The 17,781-nt window shown below is 41.4% G+C and overlaps 1 protein-coding gene, 1 long non-coding RNA gene and 1 other non-coding gene across 3 annotated transcripts in view; all 3 read left to right on the top strand.

The window, feature by feature from the left end:
* LOC109478011 overlaps window positions 1-16,617 on the top strand; it is a 30,519-nt gene extending 13,902 nt beyond the window's left edge. Inside the window, exons 16-32 of the mRNA XM_019779462.1 lie at window positions 5,456-5,744; window positions 6,776-6,906; window positions 7,349-7,567; window positions 8,007-8,114; window positions 8,457-8,635; window positions 8,785-8,850; window positions 9,210-9,317; window positions 9,892-10,105; window positions 10,362-10,740; window positions 11,088-11,275; window positions 11,690-11,764; window positions 12,617-12,844; window positions 13,328-13,496; window positions 13,947-14,044; window positions 14,433-14,610; window positions 15,114-15,452; window positions 15,815-16,617. Of these exons, the coding sequence (XP_019635021.1) occupies window positions 5,456-5,744; window positions 6,776-6,906; window positions 7,349-7,567; window positions 8,007-8,114; window positions 8,457-8,635; window positions 8,785-8,850; window positions 9,210-9,317; window positions 9,892-10,105; window positions 10,362-10,740; window positions 11,088-11,275; window positions 11,690-11,764; window positions 12,617-12,844; window positions 13,328-13,496; window positions 13,947-14,044; window positions 14,433-14,610; window positions 15,114-15,452; window positions 15,815-16,617 (3,771 nt within the window). The remainder of the gene's footprint in view (window positions 1-5,455; window positions 5,745-6,775; window positions 6,907-7,348; window positions 7,568-8,006; window positions 8,115-8,456; window positions 8,636-8,784; window positions 8,851-9,209; window positions 9,318-9,891; window positions 10,106-10,361; window positions 10,741-11,087; window positions 11,276-11,689; window positions 11,765-12,616; window positions 12,845-13,327; window positions 13,497-13,946; window positions 14,045-14,432; window positions 14,611-15,113; window positions 15,453-15,814) is intronic.
* Window positions 747-3,357, top strand: LOC109478075. The gene is made up of 3 exons (XR_002140707.1): window positions 747-870; window positions 1,776-1,803; window positions 3,214-3,357. It is a non-coding gene; the product is annotated as an uncharacterized LOC109478075 (long non-coding RNA).
* Window positions 6,406-6,479, top strand: Trnai-gau. The gene has a single exon. It is a non-coding gene; the product is annotated as a tRNA-Ile (tRNA).
* Window positions 16,618-17,781: the final 1,164 nt, after the last annotated feature.

Raw genomic sequence — 17,781 nt, 5'->3', positions numbered from 1 at the left:
CAAGCAAACCTTACAGCAGGGATAAGACTCCCTGAATTGCAAAGAGTTTGCGTACAAAATTACAAATCATAATTATGGGCCGCGAACGACACTTTAGCCTTATAACAGACAAGACAGTCTTCTTTCATGCTGTCAGGATAACGAGAAGAACGTTATTGCACGACAATTTGTACATGGTACGACGTATGGCAACACTATTGAACGTAGCACAAAAAAGGCTAGAATAAAACTTAGAATCCTGTATCAGTTTTGAAATGAAGTAATTGGTAGGGATAGATTGCTTGCTAATGTATCCATTATTGTTAAATTTTTTTTATAATTTTGCTGAATACTTGCAGTTTCTGGAATCTAATTTCAACCCGTTCGAATATTCCAACAATTCGCGGATCATCGGGTCTGACGTGACGGGCCTGGCTGTGAAATGCGGGAACCTGACTGTCCCTGTGTCGGACCTGGAGGAGCCACTAGACATCCTGACACGGAGGGAGAACAAGAGTCTGGAGGATCTCATGTACATCTTCCCCGCTTCTGCGCCGCTGGGGAACATTTCGGTGGGTCTTGAGTTTCAAAGTCCTTGAAACTATGATAAGGACATGACTTTAAACTCCAGCCCCTCAATGTCAAAATTTTGAAACTTTGAAACTTTATTTGAATAACCATTAGCGGTGAACCCCGGGGTCCACCAGCCGGAAAGCCACGTACTGAATCGAACGCTTTTCGAACGAGTTTTCTTTGCAGAGCGTATCACTCCGCCGTCCATAGCAACGCCGTTGCTAAGGACGACGTTTTCGCGGGCGGCGGGCTGAAATTTCATCCGAGTTGTTGACAGCCGATTACATCACCAGTTTCGGTCTCTGCGTCAAGATGGCGGTACGTATCAGACGTGTATATCATGGGCTCTCCGTAGTATTCATATTTGAGGGGTATTCTATCAGTTTTAGTGTAGTTTTGTGATTAAACTTGGTGCACAGTGAAATGAACAAAATGGCCGCCCTGGACTGATCTGAATTTTCGTCTTATTTGAATTTGGGGGGAAACCCGTTTCGCCCTCGATTTTGCATATGACGATATGTGGATAAAATGTGTTGAACCTTTGGCTATCTCCCATTATGAATATCCTGTTGGTGCGAAGTCTCGATAGGTTTGCAATTTAATGCCAACTAGGGTCCCTTTTTTGGCTAATTTTATGGCTAAAACTCATAGTTTGTCGTTTGATTTCATTTCGGACATTGTTGGATAATTTGCGTATATGTGCTTCATTTCTTGTAAACATCATGTTCGTGGTAAAATCATTTCCGATGAACTAATCTAGTCTAAGTTTAGACCCAGACTCTTAGTCGTTAGATCTTTACAAGGACAGATTCAATTGTAAATTTTGAAGTTAACGTTGTAGTTGAGTCTGATGGATCACGAACTTCGTAAAAGAAATCATCCCTTCTGTGTGTGTTTGTGCAAAAAATTCCCGCCAACTTTATCACGTGATGTCTGGTTGTCATACAAGAACAACAAAGCTGCATGACTGCTGCAAATTGTTACAATGACTTGTCATAGTGTCTAAAGTTACAGCAAGACAAGCATGTACTACCATATCTAGTGATTGATGATAAAAACAGTGCACAATGTAACGTTACATGTTTAGGCAGCTTGTGACATTTGTAGAAATTATAATAAATGGTTGAGCATGTATATCATTGATTATTGAAATAAAACTAACGTTCATTTTAGTATTGAATTGAGAAAAATGTGTGAAGGGGATTCTTTTATTTCTGTTTCAGATTATCATAGGCTTCACAGTCTAGATTGGTAAGTATCTGGAAAACCAAGGAGGTTTAAAATGTTTAAACCGCCTTGGGCAAACCATGTCACCCTCTCTCCTGGCATTTTTAGAAAATTATTACTAAAATTTAAAGAAGGACAAGGACAAAGTGGGACTGTGCTCAAGTTACAGTCACATTAACAGCCCCACCTGACACTTTTAAGCACAACCAATACAAATATATAACTAAGAATAAAAGTGAAAACAAAAGTGTGCACTAACGTTATATGTTAAGAAAATTTCAGGAAGACCCTAGCCCCCAAAATTTGCCTCAAGTAGCATTGCACCAGGTTTCTTGTAAGGTTGGAGAACTGTTTTTTGAAAGTAAACCAATACTTCTTGTGGATGATCTTTATGTAGAAATGTTAAGTTCAAGAAAGGATTTGAATGTAAAAGTCAAAGTAATGTACTGATTATGACACATTCTACTGTGGTTGGACTCTTAAATGATTTAGTAAACTTTATTTTGGTTCACAAAAGTTCTAACACCAAACATAGTTTAATGTTATACTATAGATATTGTGATATTATAGAATCACTTCATTGGCAAGAGATAACTCTAAAAAATATGATCAAGAGATGAAGAGATCAAGTCTGTTCAGTCTTGTTTTGCTTCTATGCTAAAAGATTTAAAGGATAGTATTAATTCTGGCCCCTGGTCTTTCTTTTTTATATATGAATACTGTGATTCATTAAGAATCCTCCAAATTTATTGATAAATTCCAACCTTCTTGCATGAAATTGTTAACCTGCATAAAACTGCAACCTCCCTGCATAAACCTGTTTCACATTTCTAAAGAAACAAATCCTGTTTGGAATTTTATTGTTGTGTTAACTATGCAAAAGTCTGAAATTTCTTTTTCTGATTTTGAATCTTTGGACATTACTTTGCCTTTCTTAAGGATGAGACAAGCCATAGTAGCTCTAAGTTTCTGAGGTGACTTTTCACTACTTCCCTTATTTTCTTTATTGTCTCTGAACTCCACTGTAGTTATCCTTTTCATATGACAAAATCTGAGTTGATTTATTCCTATAGCCAATCTCCTGATTTAATGTTACTGGAAGTCCCTGTGGGTGGAATGGGACTTCTATACAAGCTAGCTGTACAGTCCAAATCTAAATTACTTATTTCTTCTATGCCAACTTCAACATTTGATTCTGAATGTTCTAATTTACTCCATATTGATCAAAATCAGGAAATGCATGATGATTCTGATTCAGAAAAGACTTTTTTGATAGTGAGGATCAGGATGTTAATTTTATAGATGACATTTACATAGGCAGCTTGTCTGCATTGGATAACATTTCAGATTCAGAATTCTCTGATGTTGATTAATGAGTGAATTGGGTTTGGTGTCGTATCTTATTTACATTTCTTAAATTCTTCCACCTTGCAGGTAAAAGCCACACCCAGTGGGATTGTCACCAGCAGGACACCAGGATGTTATATTGTTTATTTAGCTTGAGATTATGGATATATATATATAAGATGTATTATGTATTGAGATCTTAATTTCCATCTATTCTGTTTATTGTAATCTTAATACCATTTGGGATCATATTTAATAGTCGATTCAGCATTCAATGTCTACTGTAACTTTTGAGCATGTGTTAAGTAATATATGTACTGTAAAAGATGTACTATGTATACATGTAATGATCCCAAGTATTTGATATCCCAGTCCACAACAAAATGTACATCATCATCATCATCATCATCAAAATGTACTACTTTGTTTTTTTGTTTGGTAATGAGATAAAGGTTGAAGCAACGTTAATGGCTCTTGGGTAATTTTGTGTATAATTGTTAGGATGTATGTGAGAGAGTTATGTTTAGGGATTTGATAACACCCAGCACTTTTAGAAATATGCAAATGCTTTTGTGTAAAACTAGGGATATGAGGACCTGTTATCTTATTATAGTAAGCAGTACACATGGACTATACCTGTAGATTGGATATAACAGATCCAGGATAAACTTACCCATAATCAGAGCATGCAATGTACATGTTGCACTGTCCTGACTAGGTACCAGAAGCGTTGGGTTGTGTCCATAGGCTACTTTTTTTACTAAGCAGCAGGTCGATAAATGTAACTTTTCTTAAGTAACTATTTAAACCCAGCGCCATTCAAATCGAGAAAAACGGATACAATAATTATTCTTTGAATTCTCCCCAATCATGAATCAATGTTTGAGGTATTCTAGTTCTAATGGTCCGCTTGCTCTAATTAGATGTGCGTTTTTCCAAAGGTCAGGAAGCTACGAGAGTATAATGTTTCCTCGCGTTTAGGCAGACGCTGGTTTCGAGTTTCAGATCGGCCGTATCTATCAAGGGACCACAAACATATATTCTGCGTGCAAAATAAAGAACCTGTTTAGATATAAGATGAATTAACACCCAGTGTAGTCTAACTAAAAAGTTGTTTAGACGTAGGTCGACAATAATTTAAATCTAGCGATGTATGGTCATGTATAGGGCATGTAGGAGAGGAGCGCGCTCCGTAGAACACACGTACCTCGCCGGCCGCGGCGCCAGGGATGCGCGTTCTATTTGGGGAAAAATTCTGCTTTTTCCCGTAACATGGCCTCACGGAATTTCGGGGGAAACCCGTTTCGGCCTCGAAATCAAATATAAGTCAAGCACCATCAGAAGTTTACGATTTGCTCTTTCTATTCCAACAAATTTCCTGCTGGTGCGAAATCTGCATCATGGCGAAAATACTCAGGGAAATTGCACTAAAATTTCCTGCCTGCTCCCGTGACATGGCCTCACCGAATTTGGGGGGAAACCCGTTTCGCCCTCGAAATCGTCTATAAGTCAAATACCATCAGAAAGATTAAGGTTTGCTCTTTTTTACCCAACAAATTTCCTGTTGGTGCGAAATCTCCATCAAGGTGAAAATACACGGGGAAATTGCACTAAAATTGCCTAATTTTAGGTCATGATATCAAAAGGAGAAAGGTACATTCTCGGCTCAAAAATTCATGGGGAGCAAATAAAGAAGTCTAAATATTATGAATAAGTTACAATAAGGAAGTTATTTGATTGTATAATCTAGCGGTAAGCTTTCTTGTGAGGCGAGTCGACGCCCGGAGCCGTGGAACGGACTACTTTCTCTCGCGGAAGGAAAAGAGAAACGCATAGAACTCTCGACGTGGCTTTCCGGCTGTCCACCACTAGTCTTCCTGGTATTCATTCATACATACATACATTGTATACTTACATTGGTTACATATATACATACATATACAGGAACAAATAGCACTGTCATTGGACGCAGTTGACAATCACGTGCACTTTGAATTGTTGTTGTTTAGTCAAGAAGTATGGATAAAAGTACCATAGCCTTTCTGAAAGCCGTTGGGGCAGTCGATTATTATTCCACAGTATATTGGGCACGGTATTGAAAGGCAGGGCCCTTCCCTCTTCTTCCACCAAAAGCACATTTTTTCCCTCAACCGAATTCAAGTACCCATTTACACCTAGGTGGAGTGAGAAGGTATGTGTAGAGTGTATAGACGCCTATCCAGGAATGCCAGGAATCGAACCAGTGATCTGTCGATCCCGTGTCCGCTAGCCACTCTGCCATCGATGCCATCTAATGATAAGTAAAAACAAGCTACTCCTATAATTTCAGGTTTTCCAGTTTTACGCCAAGAGAAACCTGTCCTCGATGAGTTTCAGCGTGGATTTCAACAGCACCCTCTTCCCTCAACCCGTCAACCTGTGGCTGAGTAAGCATGAGCCTCCGACACCGGCCATGTATGACTGGACAGCCACTCTGCCCGTACCGGAGGACCGGCTGTACTCCGTCCCGTGGATTAACGGAACGTCCCTGACGTCCAGTCCGTACCAGTGGCTTCTGCCGGAGGAGGAGGTGGACATCACTGGCTTTGATGTGGAGAATAAGACGGAGTATTACATCGGTATGTCATGTTTTAGTCAAAAACCTACGTCGATGAAGGTTAGACATTTAGGTTGTACGATATAAATGAAATGAAATACCTTTATTGTACATTCATGCCACGACGGGCTAGGTACAGGTCAAGACTTAACAGACACATAACAAACGTAATGTAGAAAAGTGTAGACAAAAGATACACTACTTGACTTAGACATACATACATAAGGAACATACAAGGATACTATATTAGGCTAATACAAAGTGTTCTAGTTACTGAGCTAATACAGAGTGGTCAACTTCTTCTCGCTTTTTTTGTACAATGGAAAATGTGGAAACAGATCATGTTTGTGATACAGGGTTTGTCTAGACGCATCAAAAATATAAATTTAAATAAGGAAAATGGTTACTCAAGCAACTGGATAGACTTTAAAAACCGCCAGACGTTTTAGGTAGCATCCACTACCCTACCACAGCGACTTACGAAAGGTATTGGGTGCTTGCTGAAACGTTTGACCGTTTTCAAATCTATCCAGTTCCTTTGGGTTTTTTGAATTAATAATCTAGTTCTCAAGTCATGCAATACAGAAGGAATCGTGGCATGCTTGGGCTTCGCCGTTGCCAATTTCAACAAAGTTAATATTCTTTATTCCAAGCTTATTAATTTGGTAATACATGTAGATGCGGGCCGGTTAGCTCAGTTGGTTAGAGCGTCGTGCTGATAACGCGAAGGTCGCGGGTTCGACCCCCGTGCTGGCCAAACGTTTTTTTTTTGTTTTACATGTAGATAGCAGAGCTTTTGGGTAAGAAACACGTCTACAGAAGGCATTATTTCTATAAATGGTGGTTCTAGATAGCTCACGCGTAGCCAGAACCTTGCCTAGGGCAAATCTACGTTCTTAGACACGCGAAGGCTCTCCAAACCCGTGCCTGATCCTAACTATAACCCAGTCAGGCATAGAACTAGATGGGCACGGTTTTGGATACGATAACTTAAAATTGTAATGATTTATTTTTTTGTAGAATAAAGAAAATTTTATTTTTTTTGTATGACAGGAGTTCAGTTCGACAGTGACCGGGATCTCGGCAGCGGTGAAACCGTCAACTTCACTCTGTACGCCTTTGAGACGGCCTGTGTGTACTTTGAAGAGAACGGTACCCACCTGTGGCAAAGTGACGGCTGCAGCGTAGGTTTAACACGTGTTTTTGGCTCTTAAAGATTAAGCTTGTTTGATTTTTATAGTTAGACATAGCTGAAAACTCTGCATCAATATGTATGAGTTTTTTGTACTCACCTGCTTTCTTTCTCCATTCAATGGGAGCAATCTCCGCAATTATCATTTCATAAATTATTTGTTTTAAGTTATCATTTGATCATTATTGTATATCATCATTATTGTATTCATTATTCATTTCCTGCTCGGCATGTATTCTTTTGTATTTGTTATTTATGTTCTGTATTTTACAACAATAGATAAACTTATTATATAAGTAAACTGAACTAACCACAGTTGACACTACTTTATTATCTGTTTCCCATTCTTTGCTTCTACAACTAGTATTCTTGTATATATATAATTTAGCTCTTCAATAATTTGATTGGAGTTAGAAATATTTTTTCTTCCACAGGTCGGTGTAATGTCTAACATCACCCACATCCACTGCCGGTGTAACCACCTGACCAAGTTTGCCGGGTTCGTGGCGCCGAATCCGCTCAACATCCAGGACGCTTTGAAGGCAAACATACTGGAGAACCCCATCGGTCTCGTCCTGGTTCTTACCGTGTTCAGTGGTTACGTCATGGGCATCATCTGGGCAAGGAAGACTGACAGGAAAGATATCGCTAAGGTCAGCAAGATAATACAGTCTGCATTTTCATGAATTGGGTGTATTCTTTGCATATGTTTTTTAAGTATAACGTTGTAGATGTAAAGAAATTCAAATCTATCTATCTAACTGTTATCCAAAGAACAGAGCACCAGATTTGTTCTATTGGTAGTTTTTTCGACTTTGATGCAGAATATTTATAACATCAAATGTCTGAAATGTCAATATTAAATATCTGTTTAATGTCAAAAAAGACATCTATCCGCCGAAATAACTCATGTAGTGTTGTTTACCGATTTGCAATATTACACATATACGACACCACACCACGTATTTTGACGTTATTCAATAGTTTGATTGACACACATCTATCCTTCTATTCATTCATTCATTCATTCATTCATTCATTCATTCATTCATTCATTCATTCATTCATTCATCCATTCTGTCCTTGCTGCAGGCCGGAGTGGCGATACTACCGGGTCACAAACTGAACCCACGCCGGGAGTGTCAGTACGTCATCACTGTTTACACCGGTTTCCGGGGCAACGCGGGAACAACAGCTGAGGTGACGTCACTTTAGGCAAATATCCTCTAAAAATAAACAATGATAATCACACAGTGATGTTGGTTACACAGCAAAACATATATCCTCTATAACACTGTTGAATTGTTGGAAACGTAATAAACATATTTTTACTTATTATTTATTTCAGGCACCAAAGGCCCATATCATTATATAGATTTAAAAAATAAGAAAGTAAAGCATACATACAAAGATAAATGCATCAATTGAGGTAAAAATCGGTGAGATACCTTTACCTTGCTTTACTTGTTTTAAATTCAGATGATGCGACGTTTTAAAGCTCTATAAATGTGTAATATCATGTTTTTCTACATTTCATCACAGATTACCTTGGTGTTATACGGCATCCATTACGAGAGTCCTCCCCTCACCCTGAGGGACGGCAACAGAGTTCTGTTCCAACAGGGCAGCGTGGACTCTTTCCTGGTGTCTACAGAACAGCCGCTAGGGGTCCTCACTCACATGAGGGTGTGGCACAACAACGCTGGGTTTAGTCCATCGTGGTGAGTTAAAAATCACTGCTTAACACGGAGATGTATGTATATGTGTGTGTGTGTGTGTGTGTGTGTGTCTGTATGGATGGTGTTCAGCACCAAGGACAGGTCTGTTCGCTTGATTTGTGTCTACTTTGCCTTTTTGTCTTTTGCTACAGGTTCCTAGGTCAGATTGTCGTGGTCAACAGGAGAACAAATCATTCGACCTACTTCCTAAGTAACAGGTAAAAATTACTGCTCTTGCTCTTGATGACATTTTCTAAACATTATTCAACAGGCTATGAACACTTTTGTTAACTTGTAAACATGTTATATAATTATCAACATCGATGAAGGTTAGACATCCAGGTAATAAGATACGCCAAAAAGCAGTTAATCAAGCAACTAGACATGATTTTCCAAAATCATATTCAGTTGCTTGAGTAACTGCTTTTTGGCGTATGTTATCAACAGTACCTTATGGAATATACGTCAGGGTGCCAAAGGTTTCATAAGGATAGACTTAACCAATGGAAAGCATGAATGAATGAACGGATTGAAGAATGAATATGTGACGCCATCATGTTGTCTTTCTTTGAAACAGATGGCTCGCAGTTGATGAAGATGACGGGAGGATAGACCGGATCATCCCCACAGCAGGAGAAGAGGAAATGACGAAGTTCCGCAACGTTTTCTTCGCCAAAAGTTCACGGTATTTGGCAACTTCACCACAGACACTACGTAGCTTTAAATTTCTTTTCTTATTTTCTTGAAATCTGTTTTTGGAGGACGGGGCAAAACGTATACCTTATTTATCTTGGCCCTCTCCTCTCCACACATACAGATTAAAGTTGCATCAATGCATTTACTAAGAAAACACAAACTTGATCTCCAAGCAGATATTTTGGCAGTATCAAAAGGGGCAAGGCAGTATCCAATACGCCACCAAAGGATGGAGAAAAAAGATACAAGAACAAAAAAGAAAGCCGGATAAAAACGCATAAACCACATCAACATAAGCCAATGTCTAAATCTCTGCTTGGAGAGTAACACCAACTTGCACTATCAACATCTATCACAACACAGTCGTCCCTCGATAAGACATCTGGAGCTAGCCGCATAGTTCCCGTTTAGAACTTTTATTCTGCCTCTCACGACTGGTTTCACTATATGGCTAATTGTTCAAGAATGGTTATAATTTTACAGTGTATATCGCCCTGGCCAGTGGTAACATGGTACCAGACAGGTCGTTTTTTGACCAACTGATCTGTACATATTCCCCACAGAGACATGAACGACGGCCACCTGTGGTTCTCCATCGCCGGCCGCCCGGCCCGGAGTCCCTTCACCCGAGTCCAGCGCCTGTCCTGCTGCCTGACGCTGCTCTACAGCACCATGGTCACCAACATCATGTTCTTCGGCCGCGGGGACGACTTCGACCCGCCGGAGCCGCTCAGGATTGCCGGTTTAGAGATCGACCCTCCTATATCTCTCCCTCAGGTATTCATGAAGTTATGTGTTGCACCGTTATGTGAAGCGTGTTTATACCGGCTATACACATGCATATTATGAATACGGGCGTCCTGATTACTTGTGGTTCAATTCAACCTTTCTTTTTGTGATGCAAAATGTGTTTTGCCAATGGCAAAGCAAAATGCGTTACCTAACCATGTAGGAATCGGTTGCAAAGTATCAAAACAGTCCAGTAGAATGCAATATTTTCAATCATTCAATGCTGTACATTCTTTTACCTCAGCTGATGATCGGCATACAGAGTGCAGTCATCATCCTGCCAGTCAACCTTCTCATCGTCTTTCTCTTCCGAAACTCGGGATCAAGGGCGCCGAAAAAGAGCAGCAGCAAGGAGACGGGCTCTGAGTCAGACAGACGCTTCTTAGCACTACTGCAGGGAAAACCTAGGGGGAAGAAAGTGTTTACCTCCAATAACCCGGATACGCCGTCGTTTTGGTACGCAAGGGACAAATCAGACCCTGGTAAAAGTTCAACGGACTACAAGCTGAGCGTTCTGCAGTCGTCCATGGATCATGATGTTGAGGGAAGTCCTGAGAAACGGGAAGACGAAAGCGACAAGTCTGGAATGAAGTCGTCTCTCCCCTGGTGGGCTGTGTTTGTAGGTGAGCTGTAAACGTGTTGCTATCCTGTGGATTTATGTATGTAGGGGGATAAAATTTCACTGGAAGAACACACACACAGCATATATACACACACGCATACATACATACAGACACACACACACACACACACACATACACACACACACGCACACACACAAACAAACACGCACAAACGCAAATGAAGCAAACAGACCTGCCCTTGGTGCTGAACACGATCCATGCACACGCACACACCGACACATACATGCATCTCCTTGCTAAGCAGTGGCTTTAAACTCACCGCGATTGAACAAACAAACAAATAAACAAACAAACATTTGCTAAATGACAAACCGTATGCACCACAGGTTGGCTGCTAGTGTGGTCGGCGAGTTTCGTGGCGGCGTTCTTCACAGTTCTCTACACGTTAAGTTTCGGCAGGGCGAAGGCAGAGGCCTGGGTTTTCACCTTCGTCACGTCATTCTTCACCGACCTGTTCCTGGTGCAGCCCTTCAAACTCATGCTGGTCGCCATGCTGTTTGCTTTGATAATCAAGGTACGAAACGTCTCACTGTGACTTGTATGTTCTTTCGCAACATGTAAGGTTTGCTCTGGGACCTTTATCAATATCTGAATATCATTGAAATAACATTTGCCATTGGATGTAATGCATGAATGATAAAACATTTCAAGTACCTAATACCAGCTCAGAAAAGAACATAAAATAGTCATGCCTTCAAGTGCCGCAGTCATCAACTAAGGATTGAGGTGTTTTTCTGTACTCGAGTGGAGCGCGCTGCCTCCAAGTACAATAGGGTTATCATCACTCGATAGCTTTAAACAATGCTTACAGTTAGTTAGATGTACAATAAAACGTTTAGAGATACAGTACTGCTACGTGCGGACACTTCATCGCAGCAACTGGGTGTAAAACTGTTCTTGAGTTAAGATTTTGATTCTAACCCTGCAGAAACCCGTGGAGGATGAAGACCCAGCTCCCGCACCCACAGAAGACGACGAGGAATACATCTACAGCGATACTCAGGTAACAGTTTTTTTTACATGTTAGGCACATCTGAATGTCACTTAATGGAATAAACGCTGGTATGGATTTAGAGTGGATTTATTTGGGAGAGCCACATCCCACGCACGTTAAAGAACCCACCACACTTATCGAAAAGAGTGGGTGCCCTTCCCAGTGTGAGTGGTTCAAACCTTACAGTTCGGACTTTGTAAGTTTGTACTTAATATATAATGTATAATGTACAGAACTGGTGTGTTACGCCTAAAAAGGCGGTTTACCGGTTATGTTAACAAACAAAGACCATAATGTTGATTTGGAAGGGGTACGGGTATGAACATCGTTACTTTGAAATTTCTACTCTCCATGTAACTGTAATACAGCAATGTATCCTTAATTTCCACAGGGCGAGTCGCTAACAGACAAGAAGGCATGGACAAGTGCCACAGTCTGGATGCGATACATCGGGACAGACCATTCTGCTGCGTATGGTGCCAACTCCAAGGTAAGCCTAGTGCTGTGATTGTTGCGTTATTTTCAAACTCACTGCTTATATACTATGATAGTGAGCATATGAACCTGCTTTCGCACTGAGTTATTGCTTTATTATACACATTTTGTACTGGGGAATACGACAGTTAAGGGACCATTGGTTGACCAAAAATGCAAAGTAGTACTAATTCAAACGAATTTTACTTAATATAAAGAAATGTCTTCAGTAAGTTTTTGTGTGTTTTGATGTCTTTCCTTACATCATACGTATACATCATGGATTCTGTTCAATTCATACATAGTCCTACATCATATAGATAAGCCATAGGAGTGACCATCATTATTTTTTTAATGTGAAACAATAATTCTATATTGTTGTTTCAGTCTCCAGACGAAGAGCGGTCCACGCTGCCACCAGACGAGTCTGTGCTGGCCGAAGCGAGAGCCAGGAGCGCAGAGAAACGCAAACGTCGGTCGGCTGTGCTGGAGGTGGTCGTGTTCGGGCTGTTCGTGACGGCCATCATGCTCATGGCGTACCAAGAACGGAGCCCGCTCGCCTTCTACATGACTAACAACGTGAAGGGGCAGATATTGGAAGGAGACTTCTCTGAGGTAAGTGACACGAGAACTGGTTAGGGCTAGATCGGGTAGAGTGTTCGCTTTGTAACCGGGAGGTCGTGAGTTCAAATCCCGACCGGGTCATACCCAAGACTTTAAAAATGGTACATGCTTCTTTCTCTGCTTATCCGCACTTATCATCTATGAGAAAGGGTGTGGGAATGTCAAACACACAATACTACCAGCGGGTTAACCCCCGTTGTATTGTTTGTACAACTGTGTGGCCCAAGGGCCAGAAAGAGAGATGGGCACTACCCTTATGCTCTGCACAGAGTAGAACGTAAACTTTTTTAGATGAAAAAAAAATTGTATCCGGTTTACCTACCAACTGTAGCAAAAACCCGGCGACCCTAGCTTTTTTGTCGACTATTCCATCCTATATTTTCATGTTATTGTACTTGCAATTAGCCTACGGAAAATAACTTGCAATAAACTTTCTTTAACGTACAGTATAATAAATCCTGTGTACCTGTCTAGATCCGTGACATTCCATCGTTCTGGAGTTGGGTTGAAGACGACCTGATTCCCGCCACCCGTACGGCGGAATGGTACAACGGACAGGCTAACCCGGCTGACAACGTGCTGCAGGACATGTTAACTCACCCGCTAGACGCCGTGCAGCTCAGACAAGTGCGGCTGCAACCAGGTGTGGGACGACAATATAATCAAACAAGTAACGACATCTACGCACCACATGGCAACTGTGACCACTTTTTGGGGGTCCTTTAGGCCCCATTCCCACTAGGCTGAAATTGTCCAGATCGAGCCGAATTGATTCACTTTGATCCGGCTTCGATCCGGCTCGAAACCGGATCAAAACGAATCAATTCGGCTCGATCCGGACACTTTTTTCTAGGTGGGCAAAGGGCCTTAGACAATTTTGATCATTGACACAAACAGTAAGAATCCTGTCTATTGTGACCACCTGTCCACACTGACTGGATCTATTGGTCTCTTGAGTGGTCTTCGTGTAAAGCATTGACTGCATTCCAGTGTAAAAAACATAATGTGTTTATGAACATGTTTTGATGTGTTTGTTTTTTTGTTTACTCTACATTTCTAAGTCCTTTTATCTTGCATATTAATGTTTGATCAGGACAACACTGTGAGACCCCAGAGGAAATGCGAACGTTTGTACCGAGATGTACAGTGCGACACTCTACAATGACAGCTGACACGGACGATTATACCCCGGTAATTATGTCAAATTATCTTTTCTTGATACTCGTACATGATATTTCTCACTCAGGTGGAAACCGGGTGCCCAACTTCGGTTGGAGAGGTAAAGGTGGTGGAAGGAGAGGAATGGGCCCCACATTCAAATACCATGTCCAAGACAGAGTGGATAACAACCCACTGCCCTTACTGGTCTCTACAGCCAAAAAAGGCCTTTTAAACTTTATTACCTTATCTATTCTCGTTTTCGTCATATCCCCGTTTAAGACAGGATAAGAGTCTATATCTTATCTTTTTTTCTTGATACGATATCGTTTCTTGATTGATTTGCTTCAATACTTCAGTTGTACTTTTGATATGTATTGATATTTTACCATAAAAAGGCACTATATTTGTCAATTTCCAGGGATGGGTTCCTGTTAATGACACCTTGAACAGTACAGACACGGTCACATGTGCCCCGACAGTACCTCCACTCACCAGTACAGTCAGCACACCTGTCACAGGAGCGGGCTGTACTATCCCTCTAACAACGGAGGAAACGAACACGCCATGGAAGTACAGATTCGCCTCTCTGATTGGCAGTAAGGAAATTCATTGTCAAAGTTTTTTTGCGAGAGTGCTGCTTATTCATCTACTGAATTATAAACTATCTTCCATATCTTTACACTTTCTGTATCAATTGCTTGTAAGACATACCTGTTTGGAAAAAAGCGTTTGGAAAAGGGTCTTGGCCTTGGACACAAGAAAACTGTCTCTTCAAGCACTCTAGACTATCTTCATTTTCAGGTTCTGTATCAACCCTTTTGACACATCTCTCTTTTCCACTGTGTTCTGCATTTGCATTGTAACGTTGGATAAGCCCTGCGGCTGCATTCGGTCTTTCTTTACATACCTATTCGAAAAATAGTTTGGAAAGGGGGATTGGCATTGGGTACAAGAAACCTAGCCTGTTTCTTGATTATATTATCACAATCTATTAGTTGCTAGAGTTCGTCACCACTGTGCCCTAGTTCTTTTTCATGCTACTCAATAAAACATCTGCTGGTGTATTTACAAATACACTGTGCTACTTCCATGTACCTAGGCTTCCCGTATTTTGGAAAGCACGGCACATATCTGGCCGGTGGGTACTCTACTCCGCTGGGCAACACGCGTGCGTCGAGCCTACGCCTGGCCGCGTTCCTGAAAGAACACAACTGGCTGGACGAGCGAAGCCGCGCCGTGTTCGTGGAACTGATTCTGTACAACCCACACGCGAACCTGTTCTCAGCAGTGACTCTAGTCGTGGAGTTCACTAACCTGGGAGCCGCCTACAGGGGGGCTGAAGTCGTCACCGAGAGGCTGATCCAAAACGACGCCATCTTGCTCTTCGCACTCCGAGCTGTGTTGGCGGTCTTCCTTCTTTTCTTCGCCATTAAAGAAGGTGAGTACATTTTCTTGATCCCTCATTGAAGGAATGCCGACGATGGTGTCTCGCACAAGAAAGTCTTGAAAAAACTGCAATGGTGTTTTTGTCTGTCTATGAGATCCGATTTTTCCGAAATTGCTATCTCCAAATAGATCCTATGGGTCGCGTTTTGGACTCTGGCGAATGGATTCTGCCTGGCGCCAATTTGATACGGTCTGTTGTCACCCTAGGCTCTGCTTGGAGATTACCTAAATTGATGCTATTGATACTACTCATCAGTGCATTATACCCTCTGGCTCTAGGGAGCTGCTTGATATATAAGTTCATGTTACACAGCTATGTGTACACAGCTCATCTAATACAGTATATCATTGCAGCCAAGAGCCTTTTCGCCCGTCCAATCGAGTACCTGAGTGAGTTCTGGAGTTGGGTAGAACTCCTAGTCATTGCCGTTGGGTTTTCCACCCTCGGAGTCTACTTCAACGCACAGGGCATCATTGACGAGGCTGCAGAACAGAGAACAACTTCGGACTCTGTTTTCGATCTCTACAAAAGCGCCGTGAACTGGTTTCAGGTTTACACGTACCTTCTAGCGTTTCTCATCTGTTGTGCAACGCTGAAGCTCATTCGGCTCTTGCGGTTCAACTCGCACGTCCACGCGCTCTCCATGACCATCAAGAAGTCGTCCAAACCTGTTCTGCAGTTCTTCTTCGTAGCTGGCATCATCCTCATGGCCTTTACTCAGATGGGGAATCTCCTGTTCGGCACCAAACTCCAGGATTACAAGAACATGCTGACCAGTCTGACCAGCCTCTGTACCATGATGTTGGGTGCTTTTGATTTCCACGCTCTTGTTGATGGTCACTATATTCTCGGTCCTCTGATGTTCTTCTCGTACCAATGCATGATGCAGTTTGTATTACTGAGTATGTTCATGACTATCATCATGGATGTGTACGCAGAGGAAAGTCAGGACCCGAACACGGAAGACCTACAAATGGTTGGTTTTATCAAAGAAACTACATCAGGGGCGGTAGGAAAGGCAAATCGCACCCTGTCAACGGTAGGAAAGAAGGACAGCACAAAAACATTCCGGGTTTACAGACCCGATTTGGACTACCACAGAAAGTTTGCGACCGTGCTTAGAGAACTTAATGAGATTTCTAAACAGGACAAATAATGAAATATCAATCAGTTGAAGTGCGGCTGCCATTAGAACTATAATTTGCTGGATTGAGACCTGTGTTTCCCAGAAATACTAGTAAGTAGACTAGTACTATTTTTGTGTCATTTTGCTTCCTGAGTTTACTTCAGGAACTAATATAACTTTTACTTCAGTGGGAAAATGAATGTTTACATGTACATGCTACTGCAGGATATAGCTAACATTTTTATTTAACATGCTGAAATTTAATCTGCAAAATGTTTGAAAATATGTCAACTTTAAGTATTTCAGTTGATGTAAAGGACGTAGAAGAGTTTCATTTCGTATAAACGGTACCGTTTTCTAGGGATTAGTGGTTTCGTGAACGCTAAGATGACAGAAATATTGTCGAAAATGCACCGTATTCAGCCGCCCGTACAAGCCGTTCTAGGAATATTTGTCGCAAAGTTGACAAATGTAAGGCTAAAATGGTTCTTAACCTATAAATTTGTGATAGTTTGGTAGTCTGGGTGAGCCTCAAGGTCAAGAACGAGAGCGGAAAAGACCTGGAGTAAAACCCCCTGAAGAGCCCATCGCGTTTCCCCACTCGCGAAATAGCCAAATCTGGGAATGAGCGAGGCTTCATTAGCGAGATACGGGCCTTTTCTGAACGGGTGCTCCAAAACGGGGGTGTGATAGGGGATGAATATCCGAATTTTCAATTTTAGAAAAATCAAACTTTTGACATTTTTCGGCCTCCTTGTTTTCAGGGTATACTCCTAAGTGTCTCTATTATATTCCTGTTTAATGCCTTGGACCGAATTTGTTTCATTCTCGAGTTATACGTCAAAACGTGATTTTGCGATCAGCTGATCGCTTGCAGAAGTGGTCACAAGCTTTGCAGAAGTGGAGTTTTCGCTGTCGGAGACATTACCATATGAATGAAAACCAAGCAGATGTCACGCGTATACTATAGTATGGCTATCCCCGTGCAAAGTTACGATTCTACTTGGCTTTCATTCATGTGGAAATGAGATAGACAGCGTAGAGCTCACTTCTTCAAAGGTTGTGACCACTTCTCCTGCTCTCGTTCTTGATATTGTGGCTATTTCTGATTACCAAAATACTGGAAATTAATCATAAACTGGCCGTTTTATTGATAGACTTTTTTTAATAAGTTCTACCACTTGATTGACTAGG

Source organism: Branchiostoma belcheri, unplaced genomic scaffold (assembly GCF_001625305.1).
Source record: "Branchiostoma belcheri isolate BF01 breed outbred unplaced genomic scaffold, Haploidv18h27 scaffold42, whole genome shotgun sequence".
In the NCBI taxonomy this organism is placed as follows: Eukaryota; Metazoa; Chordata; class Leptocardii; order Amphioxiformes; family Branchiostomatidae; genus Branchiostoma; species Branchiostoma belcheri.
The sequence above is the reverse complement of the archived record's forward strand: the minus strand, read 5'-3'. Positions and strand labels throughout refer to the sequence as shown.